The 15884-nt window shown below is 34.3% G+C and overlaps 1 protein-coding gene across 1 annotated transcript in view; it reads left to right on the forward strand.

Moving 5' to 3' along the window:
* Positions 1–15884, forward strand: part of LOC149068889 (dynein axonemal heavy chain 3-like) — a 130300-nt gene that overhangs the window by 76673 nt on the left and 37743 nt on the right. The window contains exons 46-53 of the mRNA XM_089250328.1: positions 494–618; positions 1692–1877; positions 3383–3550; positions 3960–4093; positions 4212–4338; positions 5293–5451; positions 5926–6093; positions 7453–7670. Coding sequence (XP_089106454.1) covers positions 494–618; positions 1692–1877; positions 3383–3550; positions 3960–4093; positions 4212–4338; positions 5293–5451; positions 5926–6093; positions 7453–7670 — 1285 coding nt within the window. The remainder of the gene's footprint in view (positions 1–493; positions 619–1691; positions 1878–3382; positions 3551–3959; positions 4094–4211; positions 4339–5292; positions 5452–5925; positions 6094–7452; positions 7671–15884) is intronic.

A 15884-nucleotide genomic window follows, 5' to 3' on the forward strand; every position in this document is an offset into this window, starting at 1 on the left:
ATTTAAACAAAAGTAACTCTTGATAGGTTTAACTCATACAGCGAATGCTGAGCCCAAACACGTTTGTAATGATGCTTTACTTAGGGACATGTTTTCCATCCTCCCCTCCAACCTATCAGATCAACTGCCAGTGGACAGAGCCAGTTTTTTTTTTTCAAAGTTTGATGACAGAAGAAGAGAGAGGCTGATTTTCTTTCCCTCCAGGATATTATATGAATATGCATACAGTATAAATAATAGAAAAAGCCAGAATATTTCTCTTTTTCTGTTTTTTTTTATATTATTATTCTTGTGGTTGGGGGAACATTATCAGATGCACAAAATTGGAAAAAATATTCTTAAAAAAAATAAAATAAAAGTTTGTATTAATCATTAATATGTATCTTTTGTTTGATATTAGTAATGTTTTTTATGTATTTATATTTATATTGTTCAATAAACATTGATTACTAATTCAAGGAGACCTTGCTTTAACATATTTATATTTCTTCAGGCATTGGTGGCAGTGGTAGACAGAGTGCAGCAAAGTTAGCTACCTACATGTCTGGATATGAGATGTTTCAAATTGAAATAACAAAAAACTATACGACATCTGAATGGAGGGATGATTTAAAAAAGGTGTTATGCAGTTTTTTGTAAAATATTATGTACTATATTAGATCATTATGCTTATTTTCTTAAATTTAAGACATAATTACAGTGAGACATCGAGTTATAAATTTTTCCAGCTAATGAAGATTTTTTCCCCATGTTTTTCTATCTAGGATAATGAACATTTTAGTTACACTATATCATATGTTATTATATAGATGTATGTGCTACCATAAAACAGCTGCATTGTGAGTTCCAATTTCTCTGTCAATCAAAATGAATCCAATGAGTAGCTGTCACTTTAGCCAGATTAATTCATTTTTCACCTCAAAAATGGCTTCCAGATACATTTTTCTTTTTCTTTCAGAAAGGTTTTAAGCCATTTTATGTAATAAAATGTTTTTGGGAATAAAAAAAAAAGCTTCAGAGACTTGAATGGTTTCTATGGATACAAATACATGATAACATGATACATGACATGATCGTAACATCAATACATGATTGATAACATCTCCTGTTGGGCAAAATCAAAACTGTTTGTAAATATTCATTAAAACAGCCACTAGGTCACATTGAATCCTTTTTTCAGGAGTAGTGCAAAGTAACCCCAAATTACAGTACCTATTATGGTTTTCTAGTTTTCCCCTCCTTCCTTCTTTCAGATTGGAAATATCACTTCGTTTCATTTCTCTAATCTTTAAAACCACCCATCTTCCAATGCTTTTAAAATATTGAAGAAATTTTAAACATCGCTAGACTTAATCATTATTAATATTTAATATTACTAAATTAATTGAATATTTTTGGGATTTGGATGATTCACTCCTACATCCCCCCCCCTTCAATTTAAAAAATCAAAATCATTCCAGATGTAAATATGTATCACTCTTTTATATATGTATATATATATATATATCATAGTCTATATAGACTATGACAGTTAATTGATTTTTTCAAAAATAAACCCATTTGATTGCTGTCAGATGTTTTTGTTTGTGCATGTATGTTTTTCCAGATAAAAATTTATTCTTTCTTCTCTATTTATTGGATTGAAATTATATTCTTGTCTCTCCCCATTGAAATTCAATCATATATTTTAGGTTTTAAGAAAAGCAGGAGCAGAGGGAAAACAAACAGTTTTCTTATTCAATGATAATCAAATCAAAGATGAATCATTTGTGGAGGACATCAATATGATCCTGAATACCGGAGATGTTCCTAACTTGTATCCTGCAGATGAAAAAGCAGAAATACTTGAAAAAATGCAAGGGGCTGCTAGAGAATTGGTTTGTTTTTTGTGTATAGGAATTGTGTTGAATTCTTTTTATGTAAATGTTGATTAGATAATATATAAGAATGGTACAACAGGCCTCTGGTTGCAGTGCTTGGTTCTCTGGAAACACCCTCAAGTCTAAATTAGAGGTTCTAAAAACCTATTTACTTTTCCTTCACGGGAAAAATTATCAGCATTTCTCTGGAAATATTATAATATTTTTCCTTTTTGTGAATTCATTCAGTGAGACTTTATTAAGAAATATGATTTCCTGAAGTAAGAAAATTGTAGTTTACAATGCATGCAAACTTGGTTAACTCAAATTTATAGATAATTTGAATTTCAAGAATCGCCCTTGATTTTCTTATTCAATTTAATGTTGAAATTACTGTTTCATTCATTCCCCCTTTATGCTTTAGGTAATCGAATGTTTGTGGCAGATAGGTCACATGTAAAATGTCTCTTTTCTCAGAATTCCTGGCTAACTTTAAGCCTTTATGCTGTGGTGTAATGATTTTTTTCTAGTATATAACATGCAGCCTACATTAACAAAATTAAAATCGGTTTTTTTGTAGTAGCTTTATGTAAAAAGCAATGACTTTATTACCAGTTGCATGCACTAACTTTTGTCTTTCCGTTTGCAGCTAGCGTTTTACTGGATCTTGGATGACTTCATTAGCACCTGTCCATGGCATATGCTAATAAATTCTTAACTTAATTGATGAATTGAATGACTCAAACTTTTTGCGGTCACCTTTAGCTTTGAATTATCCAAGTTTGACTGTATTTTTACAAATTTGTCCTTATGCATCTGATGCATTTCTTGTGCAAGTAGACATTTAATTTATTATAACTCTCTCTCCTTGAGGCAGTCATAGAGCTGATTTTAAATAACTCTGTTTACAATTAAAACACTAATAGGCACACTTACTAAGACAAAATGCAGACAGTGACAGAAGCTTAACATTGTATTATGCCAAAAATATAGGAAGAAAATAAAGATAAAAGTTATAATTTGTTTTTCTTATAATCTAATTTTAACGGTGTTCTTTAAAATCCTGCTGGTGGTTTTTTAAATATTTTAAATGTTGTGTGCAATAGCACCTTTTCATTTTGTGTTTTGGATATTTTGTGCCTTTTATTAGAACCACTGTTGAAAAAAAAATTGAACTATTATTAAAACCCAAATGAAGTGGTTGGTTATATCATATGTTTTCTTTGTCTTCTTGCATGGGCTAATGTATTTTTAATTACTAGTAAGTTTTTGTACTACATATTTAATGTATTACTAAACTATTCTTTATCATGAATAGAAAATAAATTGATTTTCACATTATTTAGCCTACCATTCATTTTATTCTCCAAGTCCCAATATCAATGTAGTTTTCCACTCATCTGTGATCTCTGAAATGTCCACGATTCTTATGATTTGTTGAAGTCAATTCAAATACATATAATTTTATAAATTTCTTAAGATTTGATAAATGATATTTTCCCCCTTATTAACTTTACTTTTAGGGAAAGAAAATTGAAGCCACACCTTTGTCATTGTATAACTTTTTCATAGAAAGGGTTCGTCAAAATTTACATCTTATCTTAGCCATGAGTCCTATAGGTGGAGCTTTTCGAAACAGGCTACGAATGTTTCCATCACTAATAAATTGTTGTACTATTGATTGGTTTCAGGTGAGTAGTTTTAAAGTCTATTATTTTCAAGTGTTACGTATAGAACAAGATGAAATCTTAAGCGTCTACCTATAGTGTATATTTAATCTTAAAATTTGATACTATTATTTAATTGATTCTTAAATGACAACCACAATATTTATAGAACACTTTTTCTTAAAGGGTTTTTCATCAGTTCATTATATTGATTTTTAGCTTTTTTTATCATCTATAACAACATATCATTTTTTGGGGTTTGCTTTTGTTTCAGTTTAGGTTATTTTATGAAGGGATAAATAAACAACTTTCTTATGAACAGTTTCTTTGAATTCTTTAGTTTTCAGTCACATTTGCCATATATAATGCCTGTCATAGTACATAACATTCTTTTTCCCATATTCACATAACTTTCACATACTTTTACTTTCAGTCTTGGCCTGATGATGCATTAGAAATGGTTGCAAATAAGTTTCTAGAAAATTCAGATATAAAGAGCGATGTGCGGCAGTCATGTGTTATAATGTGTAAACACTTCCATCAAAGTGTTTATGCCATGTCAGAGAGGTCTGTGTTTTTATTTTGATAATATTTATTCCATGTTTTTAATGAATGTTGCACTGTGATTTTGGTATGTAATAAAACAATATCAGTATTAAATTTTGATGAGACTTTATTTTTTTAGATATTATAATGAACTTCAGAGGAGGAATTATGTCACTCCTACTTCGTATTTGGGTCTGATTCTTACATTCAAAGAACTTCTTGCCAAGAAACAAGAAGAATTGTTGGTCCAAAAGAATCGCTATATTGTAAATGAATTTTTTTCTGTATTGTGAATTCATTTATTATCAAATTTTTATGCCAAAATTTTTTTTTTCTTTTCTCTTGAATTTCATTATTTTGGATTACCTATTTGAATTTCCTTATTCAAACTCACACTGAATCCAAAAAATAATCAAATCTGTTTTTTTAACCTTTTGATCTCAAGTATAGGTAAGGCCAATGTGTTAAGGTGTGAAATGGTGATAAGCTAGCATGCAAGCCTGTAATATAACCTTTGATTTTTTTTTTATTAAAATTAATTTCATCAATATGGCTTTCCTGTTGTATTTTGAGAAATCCTTGGCTAGTTTATCAGTGAAGAACAATTTAAATATTTTTTCACAATTTTTAACAACGTACATGCTAGTAGAGAGAGAGAAAAAAAAACATGGTTGCTAACAAAAAAGTTAAGGGGGAAAATCAGCCTTCGCTCCTGTGTACATGAAGGGTACATTAGGAGAGACAAGTTTGTTACTCTAAGAAATGGAGTAGTTTCTATGTGCATCACTCTTATCAAAAATAGCGTACTTTTGAGCTTCTTACATTACAATTCTTATTACAATCTCATTCATAAAATATATATTTGTGGTTTAACTTGTTATTTAAAAAGTTGTCAGCTTTTGTTAAAAAAATCCTAAAATTTTAATTTTCATAAGATTTATGAAAATTATATTAGCCATTTGGCATTCAAATTATTAACTATAGTCTATCAACTACATGATGTGAACTCAAAATTCTTTCCCGTTGCTAAACTTTATAATGCAATTTTAATTTGTGTTCTTTAATTTGATTGTAAATTGTACAAAATAACTTTTTTTTATACAGAAAATAATCTTTATCAGCATTTACATCTTCTTTTATGAAATTATAATGTATAATAAATAATAAATTCATTCATAGTTTTTGAATGTAATTTATATTGTACTATGTTAAAATTATAGGTTGGGTTAGAAAAACTACAGTTTGCTGCATCTCAAATTTCTCTCATGCAAGATCAAATAACAGCTCTTCAGCCCAAGCTGGTCAAGATGTCTGAAGATGCAGAGTTACTTATGGTCAAAATTGAATCTGACACTATTGAAGTAGAAGCTAAAAAAGAGGTTTGTTGTTTTGTACCCACAGTTTAATCAATCTTATGTATCAAAGAAAAAAATGTGTATAATGTGTTATAAGAATCTGGAATCAATATATTAATTAATACAGTAAATATGCTTGTATACTGCACCTATAGTACATTTTAGTGTTGTCAATGAGTATCATCTAGTGATGAAATGAGAGGGATGTTCATTGAATAGAAAATTATTTGTTCATTAGGGTACAGTTGAAGACAAAAACCCAATTAGGAATAAAGTATATTTTCTATGAAAAGAGATATTTAAATGTGAGATTGGAAAAACAACAAGAATTGTGAGGTCTGGCATAGTCTTTAAGAATAAAGACATATTGAAAGAGATGAAATGAACTTTTATTCAATTGTGAATATTAAGATATATCTATTTTTGCCTTAGAAACTTTACAGAATGACATGCATATAGGTTTTTCATAATTTACTCATTATTTTAAATTTATCTTAGCTTGTTGCTGCAGATGAAGCAGTGGCAAATAAAGCTGCAGCAGCTGCTCAGGAAATCAAAGACGACTGTGAAAAAGATCTCGCTGAAGCCATTCCTGCAATGGAAGCAGCACTCCGAGCTTTAAACATACTTAAACCGGCTGACATTAGCCAAGTTAAATCTATGAAGGTATTTATCTGATTTAGTGAAAAAATTCATTAGAATTTGCTTTGTTTGTCAACATGGCATCACAAGAGACAATAATAATTAAGGCTATAAATTACACCAATTTTCTATTACCTTTGAAATAAAAAAGTTAAAGTCAACATTATATTAAGCAACTCAATTTTTTTAATTAATTTTTTTTTAACTCAGAGTTAGTTATATATTATCAAAGAACTTCTGTGTGATAAAATTGTTATATATTATATCACTTCTAAAACAATTTTCACTTCAAAATTGGATATTGTCCATAATCTTATAGATTGGATCATTTTACTGATGCATTTGACAACAAATGATGATGATGATATAGTGCATATCATCTAAATCATGCATTCTTTTGCTCTCAAAAAGTTTTATGTGGCCTGTGACCTTGAAACTATTATAGTTACTTATAAATATAAAAATTCAAGTTAGAAATGACTGACATACTAACATCTGATATAGAGCCCTTCAAAAACAAAGTCAGTATTCTTCCATGGAAGCTTGAAAACATTTCTTTTGTATAGATCAAGACAAATTAACTCATCTTCATCAGAAAAAGTGGCTTAATAAATTTTAATAAAACAAATCAAAAATTTGCCCTATCACACATATATTAAATAGCTGTATTTTGCTAAGTAAATTGAACACAGGTAATTAGTAGTTTAGATAAAATAGACCATAAAATATCTGTTCTAGACTTTTTTATGTCAAAAAATTCAAAATTGCAAATTATAATTAATATTTTGCTTTAATTATTGTAGTAAATTAATGTTTTCATCATGTTACATACCTAATGTGTTCAAAACATTATCCAAATGCATTCATTTAGGTTTTTAATGGTTTTCGACAGTTTTTGACAAAAACCCAACCCTGATTGTAATTAATGAGCATAAAAATATAATTTAATGATATATATTTATATATGTTGTGGCAGAATAGTTTTTATAATTGGGTTGCTGTATTTTGAAATATATGACATCCATATTTGTTATAGGCATTTTGCCTGTTATGGCCTTGTATTGGTATTTAAAAGGGGATTGGTCTGATTGTTATGCATAATTATCAATCATCTTGGTGTGTGTGTGACAATATTATTTCTCATATATTTTTCCATTTATCATACTTTCCTTCTAAAGCAAGTGTCTATAAGTAACCAGTGGTAAATTTGGCTTGTTCTTAATATAAAATAACTCTGCCATATTTTTTCTGATATCAATAGTAATTATGCATAATTAACAATTTCACACAATCATCAGCTAAATCACTTTTACCTCTTATTTTAAATATATATTAGGAATTAAATTCTATCCCTCTCTCCATCTTGGCTTATTTTTCCACCAGAACCCACCTGAAGGTGTGAAGTTAGTCATGGAAGCTGTTTGCATTATGTGTGGTAAAACTCCAGATAAAAAACCTGATCCAAGTGGATCTGGAAAAAAGATAGATGATTATTGGGGTCCATCCCAGAAGTTTCTAGGAGACATGAAGTTCTTGGAAATTTTAAAAGGATATGACAGAGATAATATTCCTGAAGCTGCCATGAAGAAAATCAGAGAAAAGTATTTTAAAATTTTTTCTAGAGATTCAGATTCTTAATTTCTAATGTTTTTAATACATTTGTATTCTAACTCAAAGTTGTTACTCAAATCTGTATTGTTTCTTAAGATTCAAACTCATCTTTGTCTTATACTAAATGCTTGAAGATGATATTTTTTGCTTTTTTCACATCTTCATGCAGCAACAAGTTAGTTTGCTCTTCGAAATTCTGTTTATCTAAATTTTCTTTCTTAAACATTCAGTTATTTCTTTCTGAAATATTTCTGATCTCTTGGGCACAACAGAAATGGATCATGTATTTTTATTTTTGTATATGTCGCGTTTTTTACTTTCTGTGTCCTTATATATTGTATACCCATACTGAGGTGGCCTTTGATTTTGATGCGGGAAGGGAGGGTTCATTTTCCAAGGAGAGGAAATGGAGAAAAAGGGAAAAACTCTCTAAAATAATGCAAAAGACACCAATGGAAAATATTGACCTATTACCTGCGACCTTTTTACCAAAAGAAGATGAATGGAATCGCCCATCGTGACATTTCATGACATAGCCAGAGGCCAACTCAGCGTGGGTGTACAATATATGTGTGTGTTTGTGTTTTGTTACTGAATTTTAATTTCAGAAATTTAAATTTAAAATATCAATTTTTATGGTATGTTGTGATGCAGCATGCTATATTGATATTGAGCTTCTCTTTTCGTGTCTGTTCATATAAAGTCAAACCTTCTTCTAAACGATTATACGGAGAACTCAAAAGCCAATCAGTGTAAGCAAATTTTCTAAAAATATTCTTGCAGTGAAAAATGAATTTTATATTGCAAGTGCCTCTTCATTGTTAAAACTTTTAGTTGCCAAAGCATTTAAGTTGTATCTTTATATTTCAACAGCAGATAGCGCTACTAATAGTGACCACAGAATAAAAAGATCCTTTTATCACATTTTTAATGTTTATTGACTTACACTGATTGGCTGCTGATCCCTACAATTGTAAATCAGTTTTTCAAAGGATTTACATGATTTTATTTTATGTGTGCAGGTTGATTTTGAATTCATGTACCAAACTTTGATGGGTTGGTGTATAATGGGATAATGGTGGTGGTGGGTACCGAGGAAAGGGAAAAAAAACATGTTTTTGTTTTGAAATGCATTTTTTTTAAACTTTGCCAAAAAAAAGTTTTTTTTGACACCTCTTGTTTTTTTGTCAAAATATATATAAATGTCAACTACTGAAGCATAAAAGGCACTTGTCAGAAAATATTTGACGGATCATTGGTATAAACTCTGAATATTTTGATATTGAATTTCAATAACTGATATTTTGTATCAAGATATTGTACATCAATTTCAAAATTTCTATATTTCATAATGATATATTTTAGTACTGTATTTCCTGCACTAGCTGGCATGCAGAAAGATAGCAAGGGAGACCAGCATGCCATAAAATTTGAGTCACAAATTAAGGGAAAATTCTCAAATATCTGGCACTAAGTATATATTAGATTGATTTATTTGAAGCTTATCTGTTCTCTGCATTTTAGGATCCTTTGTGTTTAAAAACTATATTAGAGATAGCTTAAATTCCACTTATGTGTTTTTGCTACTATAAATCTTGGTTTATTGGAAATGTTGATATTGAGCCTATTGATTTTCTCGGATTAGGTGAGCTAAATAGAAAACTTAGACTGAAAAGTTTCTCTGTATTCTTTGTTTATGTGTTCAGGATTCGAATAAGAAGAGCGAAAAATGAATGCATTACACTGCAAAACATGATATTGTAATACTAAAGTGACAGAATATTTCTTCAACCTCTGAACATGCCAAAAAAAAAAAAACACAGAACCTATATTTTGTATGAGGCTAGAGATAATTAAGTTAGAGCGATAAGTAAATGCTAAATTTTCATTATTGTTATCAAATTCCAGGACAAAACATGTTTGCTACATTGAAAGCTATCATTTTATTCAGATTCTTATGTTAGTCATAGATCTCGTATTTATAAAACGTGTATTTAATATACACTGCTGGACACCGTAAATGCAACACCCTGAAGGAAGCATGCAAATAATATGAAATTTACAACATGCATTAGCGGAGGTGAGATATGCAAATGATTAGAATTTCAGCGCAGGCGCACATCACGCGCGCCTGTGGCACCACTTCAAAGTGCTATTTAAGGCTTGGAGATTTCGACGATTTGAAGTACGGCAATTGTGTTTTTCTTGTGGTTTTTTCAAAAAAACGATCAATTATGCCTGTAGAAAACAGCAATCATCTTTTGATCAAGTATCAGAGTTCGACAGAGGAAGGATAGTGGCCTACCGAGATTGTGGATTATCTTTCAGGGAAATCGGTAGTCGTGTTGGACGAAACCAAACAACTGTAATGCGGATATGTGATCGTTGGATGCAGGAGGGTACGACGGACCGACGTGTTCGATCGCATCCACCTCAGTGCACCACTTCACGTGATGACAGGCGTATTGTGCGTTTGGCAGTGACGGATCGCTCAGCCACATCACGAACCATAGCACAGCACATTCAGTCTGTACCGCATCATCCAGTGTCTGCGTGTACCATTCTACGCCGTTTACAGCAGAGTGGTCTGTCCGCAAGACGTCCATTGCTTCGTCTACCCTTGACGCAGAACCACAGACGTCTCCGCCGCCAATGGTGTGATGAAAGAAGAATGTGAACGGCACAATGGAATGAAATTGTCTTTACTGACGAGTCACGCTTCTGTCTGCAACACCACGATGGTCGGATTCGAGTCTGGAGACACCGTGGAGAGAGGATGCTGAACAGCTGCGTTATGCACCGCCACACTGGTCCTGTGCAACGTCCCTTATGGGAGTTGCTTGCCCGGTTCGAAATATCCAGCAATAAAGTGGCAAACGACAAGTGGAAAATGATTAGAAACAAACTTTCGCATGAAATATTATTATTTATTCAATTATATGGGTTAGTTAATTTTAACAATGGATTAGTATATCTTGGAGCCCTCTATTTGACGTTAGCAGTAAAGATACTGGCTCACCAATTGATGATCAACAACAGTCAACCTGTGCAGCGATCGGACATCCGATGTTGTTAGCTTTTCCGTAAATACCAGAGGAGTTTTCTCAGTTGAGAACCGGAACACCTTGATCAGTTCCTGGGGGCCTCTCGGTTGAGGGCCGAACCACCTTGATCAGCTCCGGGGGCCTCTCGGTTGAGGGCCGAACCACCTTGATCAGCTCCGGGGGCCTCTCGGTTGAGGGCCGGACCACCTCGATCAGCAATGAAGAACTTTGACTGTGAAGATTGTTTTATATTTTGATTCCGGACCTGCCGGAAAACGGATTCAAATAATGTAGATTATTGCATTTTAACAATTCAGCCTAAGGCCAATAGATACGGTAGTAAGACGGTGAACCGTCCTACTAGAGGGCTTCAGTTGAACAGAACAAGATTAGACGAACGCAATGTGAGAGACAAAGAGGGAGGAATTTATACTCCCCTTTTACAAGAAGTTTGGGACCACATGTCCTCGCATGGCCTTTTCGCCTCAACAAAATTATCGAATTTGCATACTCATGCGTCACTATTATAAACATTACAATTTAATTACATTGGAATCTGGCAACATGACATAATCCGGAGAGCTGATCAGACTCTCCCGATTATGTAAACATTACCAACATAACAATATGAAATGAATTGTTCCGACGGAGGTCTGCAGCCCCCCGCCGAAAATAAGTGAGTACAACACTATATTTTCGTATCCGCACAACGAGACTTGCAACAACTCCCCCGGGAGGTTCTTCGATAAAAATAATTTAAACTGGGCTAAGCCTCGCCCAACTATACATATATTGGATCAAACCCCTCCACGAAAATAGCGGCATCGTCGTCATGAGGGAAATTAATTTATGTGGGACATCAGTAGCCCGACCTCTGGCCCGTTCTCGTTCGACAGCCGAAAGACCCCACCCGCCGACTGCCGAACTAATCGAACACTCTGGCCCTTACCGGTTCGCCAGTGGGTCCTCGGGTGGTTTCCGGTAACTGAGAGGTCCCTGGGGTCTAAAATAAGAAGGAATTTCCCACATAACGACAAGACCACCATTAACGTAGAGGGATCGGATCCCGATACGTTACATTCCCCCTCACCACGGAAGAATTTTTCCCAAAAAAAAAATTCTATAGGTTAAAAAAAGTTAATTTACAGAAATACTTGCAAAAACTATGTTAACATATCACCTGGTATATTAAACTTCCCACTAAAGGAAAAGTTATCGACAGCCAAATCAGTATCCCGATTTTGTAAGTATCGCGAAATTTCAACACTGCTTCTGAATTTTGTCCCTTCGGGAGAGTAATAATAGACGTCAATACGAGGTTCTTTTTTCCTCTTAACGAGAACCCTTTGCCACCCTCTCTGAATCGGAACCAAAAACTTAGAGTAACCTACGGAAGATTTAATGAAATTCGTTTTCACCATCTTAGGAGTGGTGTCCTCCTCGGGATTTTGCCGGTTAAAGGACGTACTAGAGTTAGTGCAATTAGCACTATTTAAGGGCGTTTGTGAAACATGATGTCGACTCGGATTACTGGAAGTGTGTTGTACAAGGACCTCTCTACTCTCAGGTGACTGCGGGACAGGCTCAAGAACGATTTGGTCACTACTAACGAATTTTTTCAAGTCACAAGCATTGACTTTATAGACATTATCATTGGATAAATCCACTATCAGGTAGACAATAGGTGAAATTTTTTCCAGGACTCTACACGGGCCGTCCCATCGTGGTTTCAACTTCGCCATAACATTGCCTTGCGCACTAGAACGGAAATGCGTTCTCCTTAATACCAAATCATCCTGATTAAAGGTGTGCAATAATCTTTTTTTGTCATAATATCTTTTTTGTCTCCTTTGTTGTTTTTTGACATTTTCCTTAACTTGCTTAAGTAAGTTTTCGGGCAAACTCACCCTTTCCCAAACCGGTATGTCCATAGCCCAGTCAAATGGTAAAACTAATTCTCTACCAAGAAACAATTTAGCTGGCGACTGACCCGTAGTTTCCGAGGGAACCGACCTAATAGCAAGACCAAAAAAGGTTAAATTTTTGTCCCAGTCTTTATGTTTATCACCAACATAACAGGAGATCATCTGTTTAATTGTCTTATTAAATCTCTCGGTAAGGTTTGATTGAGGATGATAGGGGGTTGTGAACCTTTGCTTGACCTGGAGAACTTTACAAGTTTCCCTCATAAGGTTTGATATAAAACAAGAACCATTATCGGAAACTAATCTTTTTGGAAAGCCATATCTCATACAGTACTCATGAACAAACTTTTTAGCAACTGCACTTGTCGTAATTCGTCTTAGTGGAAATAACTCTACCCACTTTGTGAAATAATCGACGACGACTAACAGATGCACGTTCCCTCTGGAAGAAACGGGAAAGGGACCCATGGTGTCAATCCCAACCATTTCTCCTGGATGATCAACAGAGGTTGACACCATGCCTCCCCATCGCCTCGTATTGTCGAATTTGCATGTTTGGCATTTTTTACAGGACAGGACAAATTTTTTTATATCTTTACGCATACCGGGCCAGAACGCGCGTTGTCGGCATCGCTGAAGAGTTTTATTGACTCCCATGTGACCTGAAATGGGATGCATGTGCATTTCAGTCAAAAATTTCTCTCTACATGGTGGAGGAATTACTAGCAATTTTTTATTCCTGAATCTAAAAAACAATTTTTGATTTTCGAAAAGGTAATACTTTTCAATTTTTTCATCAATTTTTTGTCTTCCGACAGATTTATCATTAAAATACTGTATAATATCTTGGTAATTTTTTTTCTGTTGAACAATTAACTCAGGTAAATCCAAAAACGAGAACAAATATAATTTATTATCAATTTTTTCCTCGAAATCAGTTTCGGCGGTGACAACAGCGGGCATTCTGGACAGGGCATCAGGGGCCTGCATGGTCGAACCTTTTCTATATTCAAACTTTAAAGGATATTCCTGTAGTAATTGAGCCCATCGGCTTAACCTCCCCTTCAATTGTTTAGCCTCAAAATACCAGGCGACTGCCCTGTGATCCGTTACTATAGTAACAGGTTCTCCTGAAAACCAGGCTCGAAATTTATTACACGCCCATATAACAGCGAGTCCCTCCTGTTCTGTTACCGAATAATTTTTTTCTGCTGAATTCAAGGTACGACTGGCATAGGCTAACGGCTTTTCCCCGTCAGGCTCAACTTGCTGCAAAATGGCTCCAAGCCCAATTCCTGAGGCATCTGTGTAAATTTTTAAGGCACAATCTTTTTTTCTTGTGGTTAGAACGGGAGCACAAGACAAGAGATGTTTCAATTTTTCGAACGCCTGTTGGTGTATTTTGTCCCATTTGAACCTTTGCCCTTTTTTTGTCAGGCAGTAAAGGGGGTTAGCGACATCACCAAAATGGGGAACAAATTGCCGGTACCACCCGCAGAGTCCCAGAAAACGTTGCACCTGTTTTACTGTTTTAGGCCTAGAAAAACTCAAAATGGCGTCGGTTTGGTCCTGTTTTACGTGCCATCCTTCTTTGGTCAAACAGAGACCTAGATATTCCAAATTTTTTTTATAGAGATTACATTTGTCTGGCTTAAGAGTTAAGCCTGCTTTTTCCAAACACGAAAATACTGTTTTCAAGTTTTGTAAATGTTCCTCAAAATTCGAACTGTAAACGACAATGTCATCCAAATAAAAATCGGCACACTTACCGACTAAGTGGCCCAGGATTGTAGTCATCATGCGTTGGAACGTGGCCGGGGCATTGTTGAGTCCAAAGGGCATTACCTTAAATCGGTACATTCCAGAATCGGTTATGAATGCCGTTTTGTCCCGATCCTCTAGCCGCACTGGAACTTGCCAATACCCTGAGGCCAGATCGAACGTAGAGACGAATCGTGCGTCACCCACTCGTTGTAGAATTTGATCGATGAAAGGCAAGGGGTACCGATCGGGTGCCGTAATTTTATTCACCTTTTTATAGTCGACGACAAATCGCCAATCACCAGTTTTCTTTTTGATTAAAAAACACGGGGAAGCCCAGTTTGTGGAGGCTGGCTCAATGACGTCATCACAGAGCATCTGTTGCACCTGCTCTTCTACTAATTGTTTTTTCCATCGCGGAAGAGAAAAAGGGGATCGAAAAACCGGTTTTCCGTCAGTCACGATCTTATGCTCAGCAACGTGAGTTCTACCGGGAGTGTTTCTGAACAAATTCGGAAATTGTTTTAACAATTCAAACAAACTTTTTTTCTGATCGGAATCAAATTCCGATTTACTTACTAAATTTTGCATTTTTTCCTGATCAACATCTCCTTTATACGACAACAATCCTCCTTTAAGTTCAAAGTTTTTGAAGTCAACTATAATTTCAGTTTTACTCAAAATATCACTGCCGATCAAGATCCCAAATGGGACCCTGGCGAGCACTATCAGATCTGTGTGCACGACACTGTTTCGTATCTCCACTTGGGCCCGAAGAATCCCCACAGGCTGACAGTACTCACCGGATGCCAACTGAAATCTATCACCGTGATAGGGTCTAACTTGATTAGTGGGTGAACCAACCTGCCGAGCCAGATCGAAACTGATCGCTGAACAATCGGCACCGGTATCAATTTTTGCTGTCAAAATCTTGTTGTTAACTCTCACAACTGGATTAAGAAAACTAAATTTTTTACTAGGGGTCTTTTTACCCATGGATACACTACCCCTTCTCATGTATCCCAGGTCTAGTTTCCCTGATTCCCATTTGATTTACAATTTTTTACAATATGGCCGATTTGACCACAACCAAAACAGGTAACTTGTCGAAAAAATTTATTTGTCCTAAAAGGCCGTCTTGAAGGTTGTACTACATTTTGTGTAGGTCCCACACAATTTTTTCTAACTTCAGGTTGAAATTTCTCAACACAATTTTCACAAGATTCAAAATTTTTACGAGATTCAATTTGAACATTTTCACGCGTTGCAAGAAATTGATCTAACATTACAAATAATTGTTGCAAAGAATTAGGCTTCCTAACTTCCAAAAATGTTCTCACATTATAGGGTAATTGTGACATTATAAGTTCAATTTTGTCCGACTCCGGAACGGTTAAATCGAACGACTGAAAAAGATCTAACTTATGTAATACGAAATCAAGGTACGAGCCCGTCGAAAACTTTTCAGAGAATA

This window comes from Pholcus phalangioides, unplaced genomic scaffold (genome assembly GCF_987345545.1).
Source record: "Pholcus phalangioides strain wild (caught in Gottingen) unplaced genomic scaffold, Ppha-v1.0 ptg000024l_1, whole genome shotgun sequence".
Lineage (NCBI taxonomy): Eukaryota > Metazoa > Arthropoda > Arachnida > Araneae > Pholcidae > Pholcus > Pholcus phalangioides.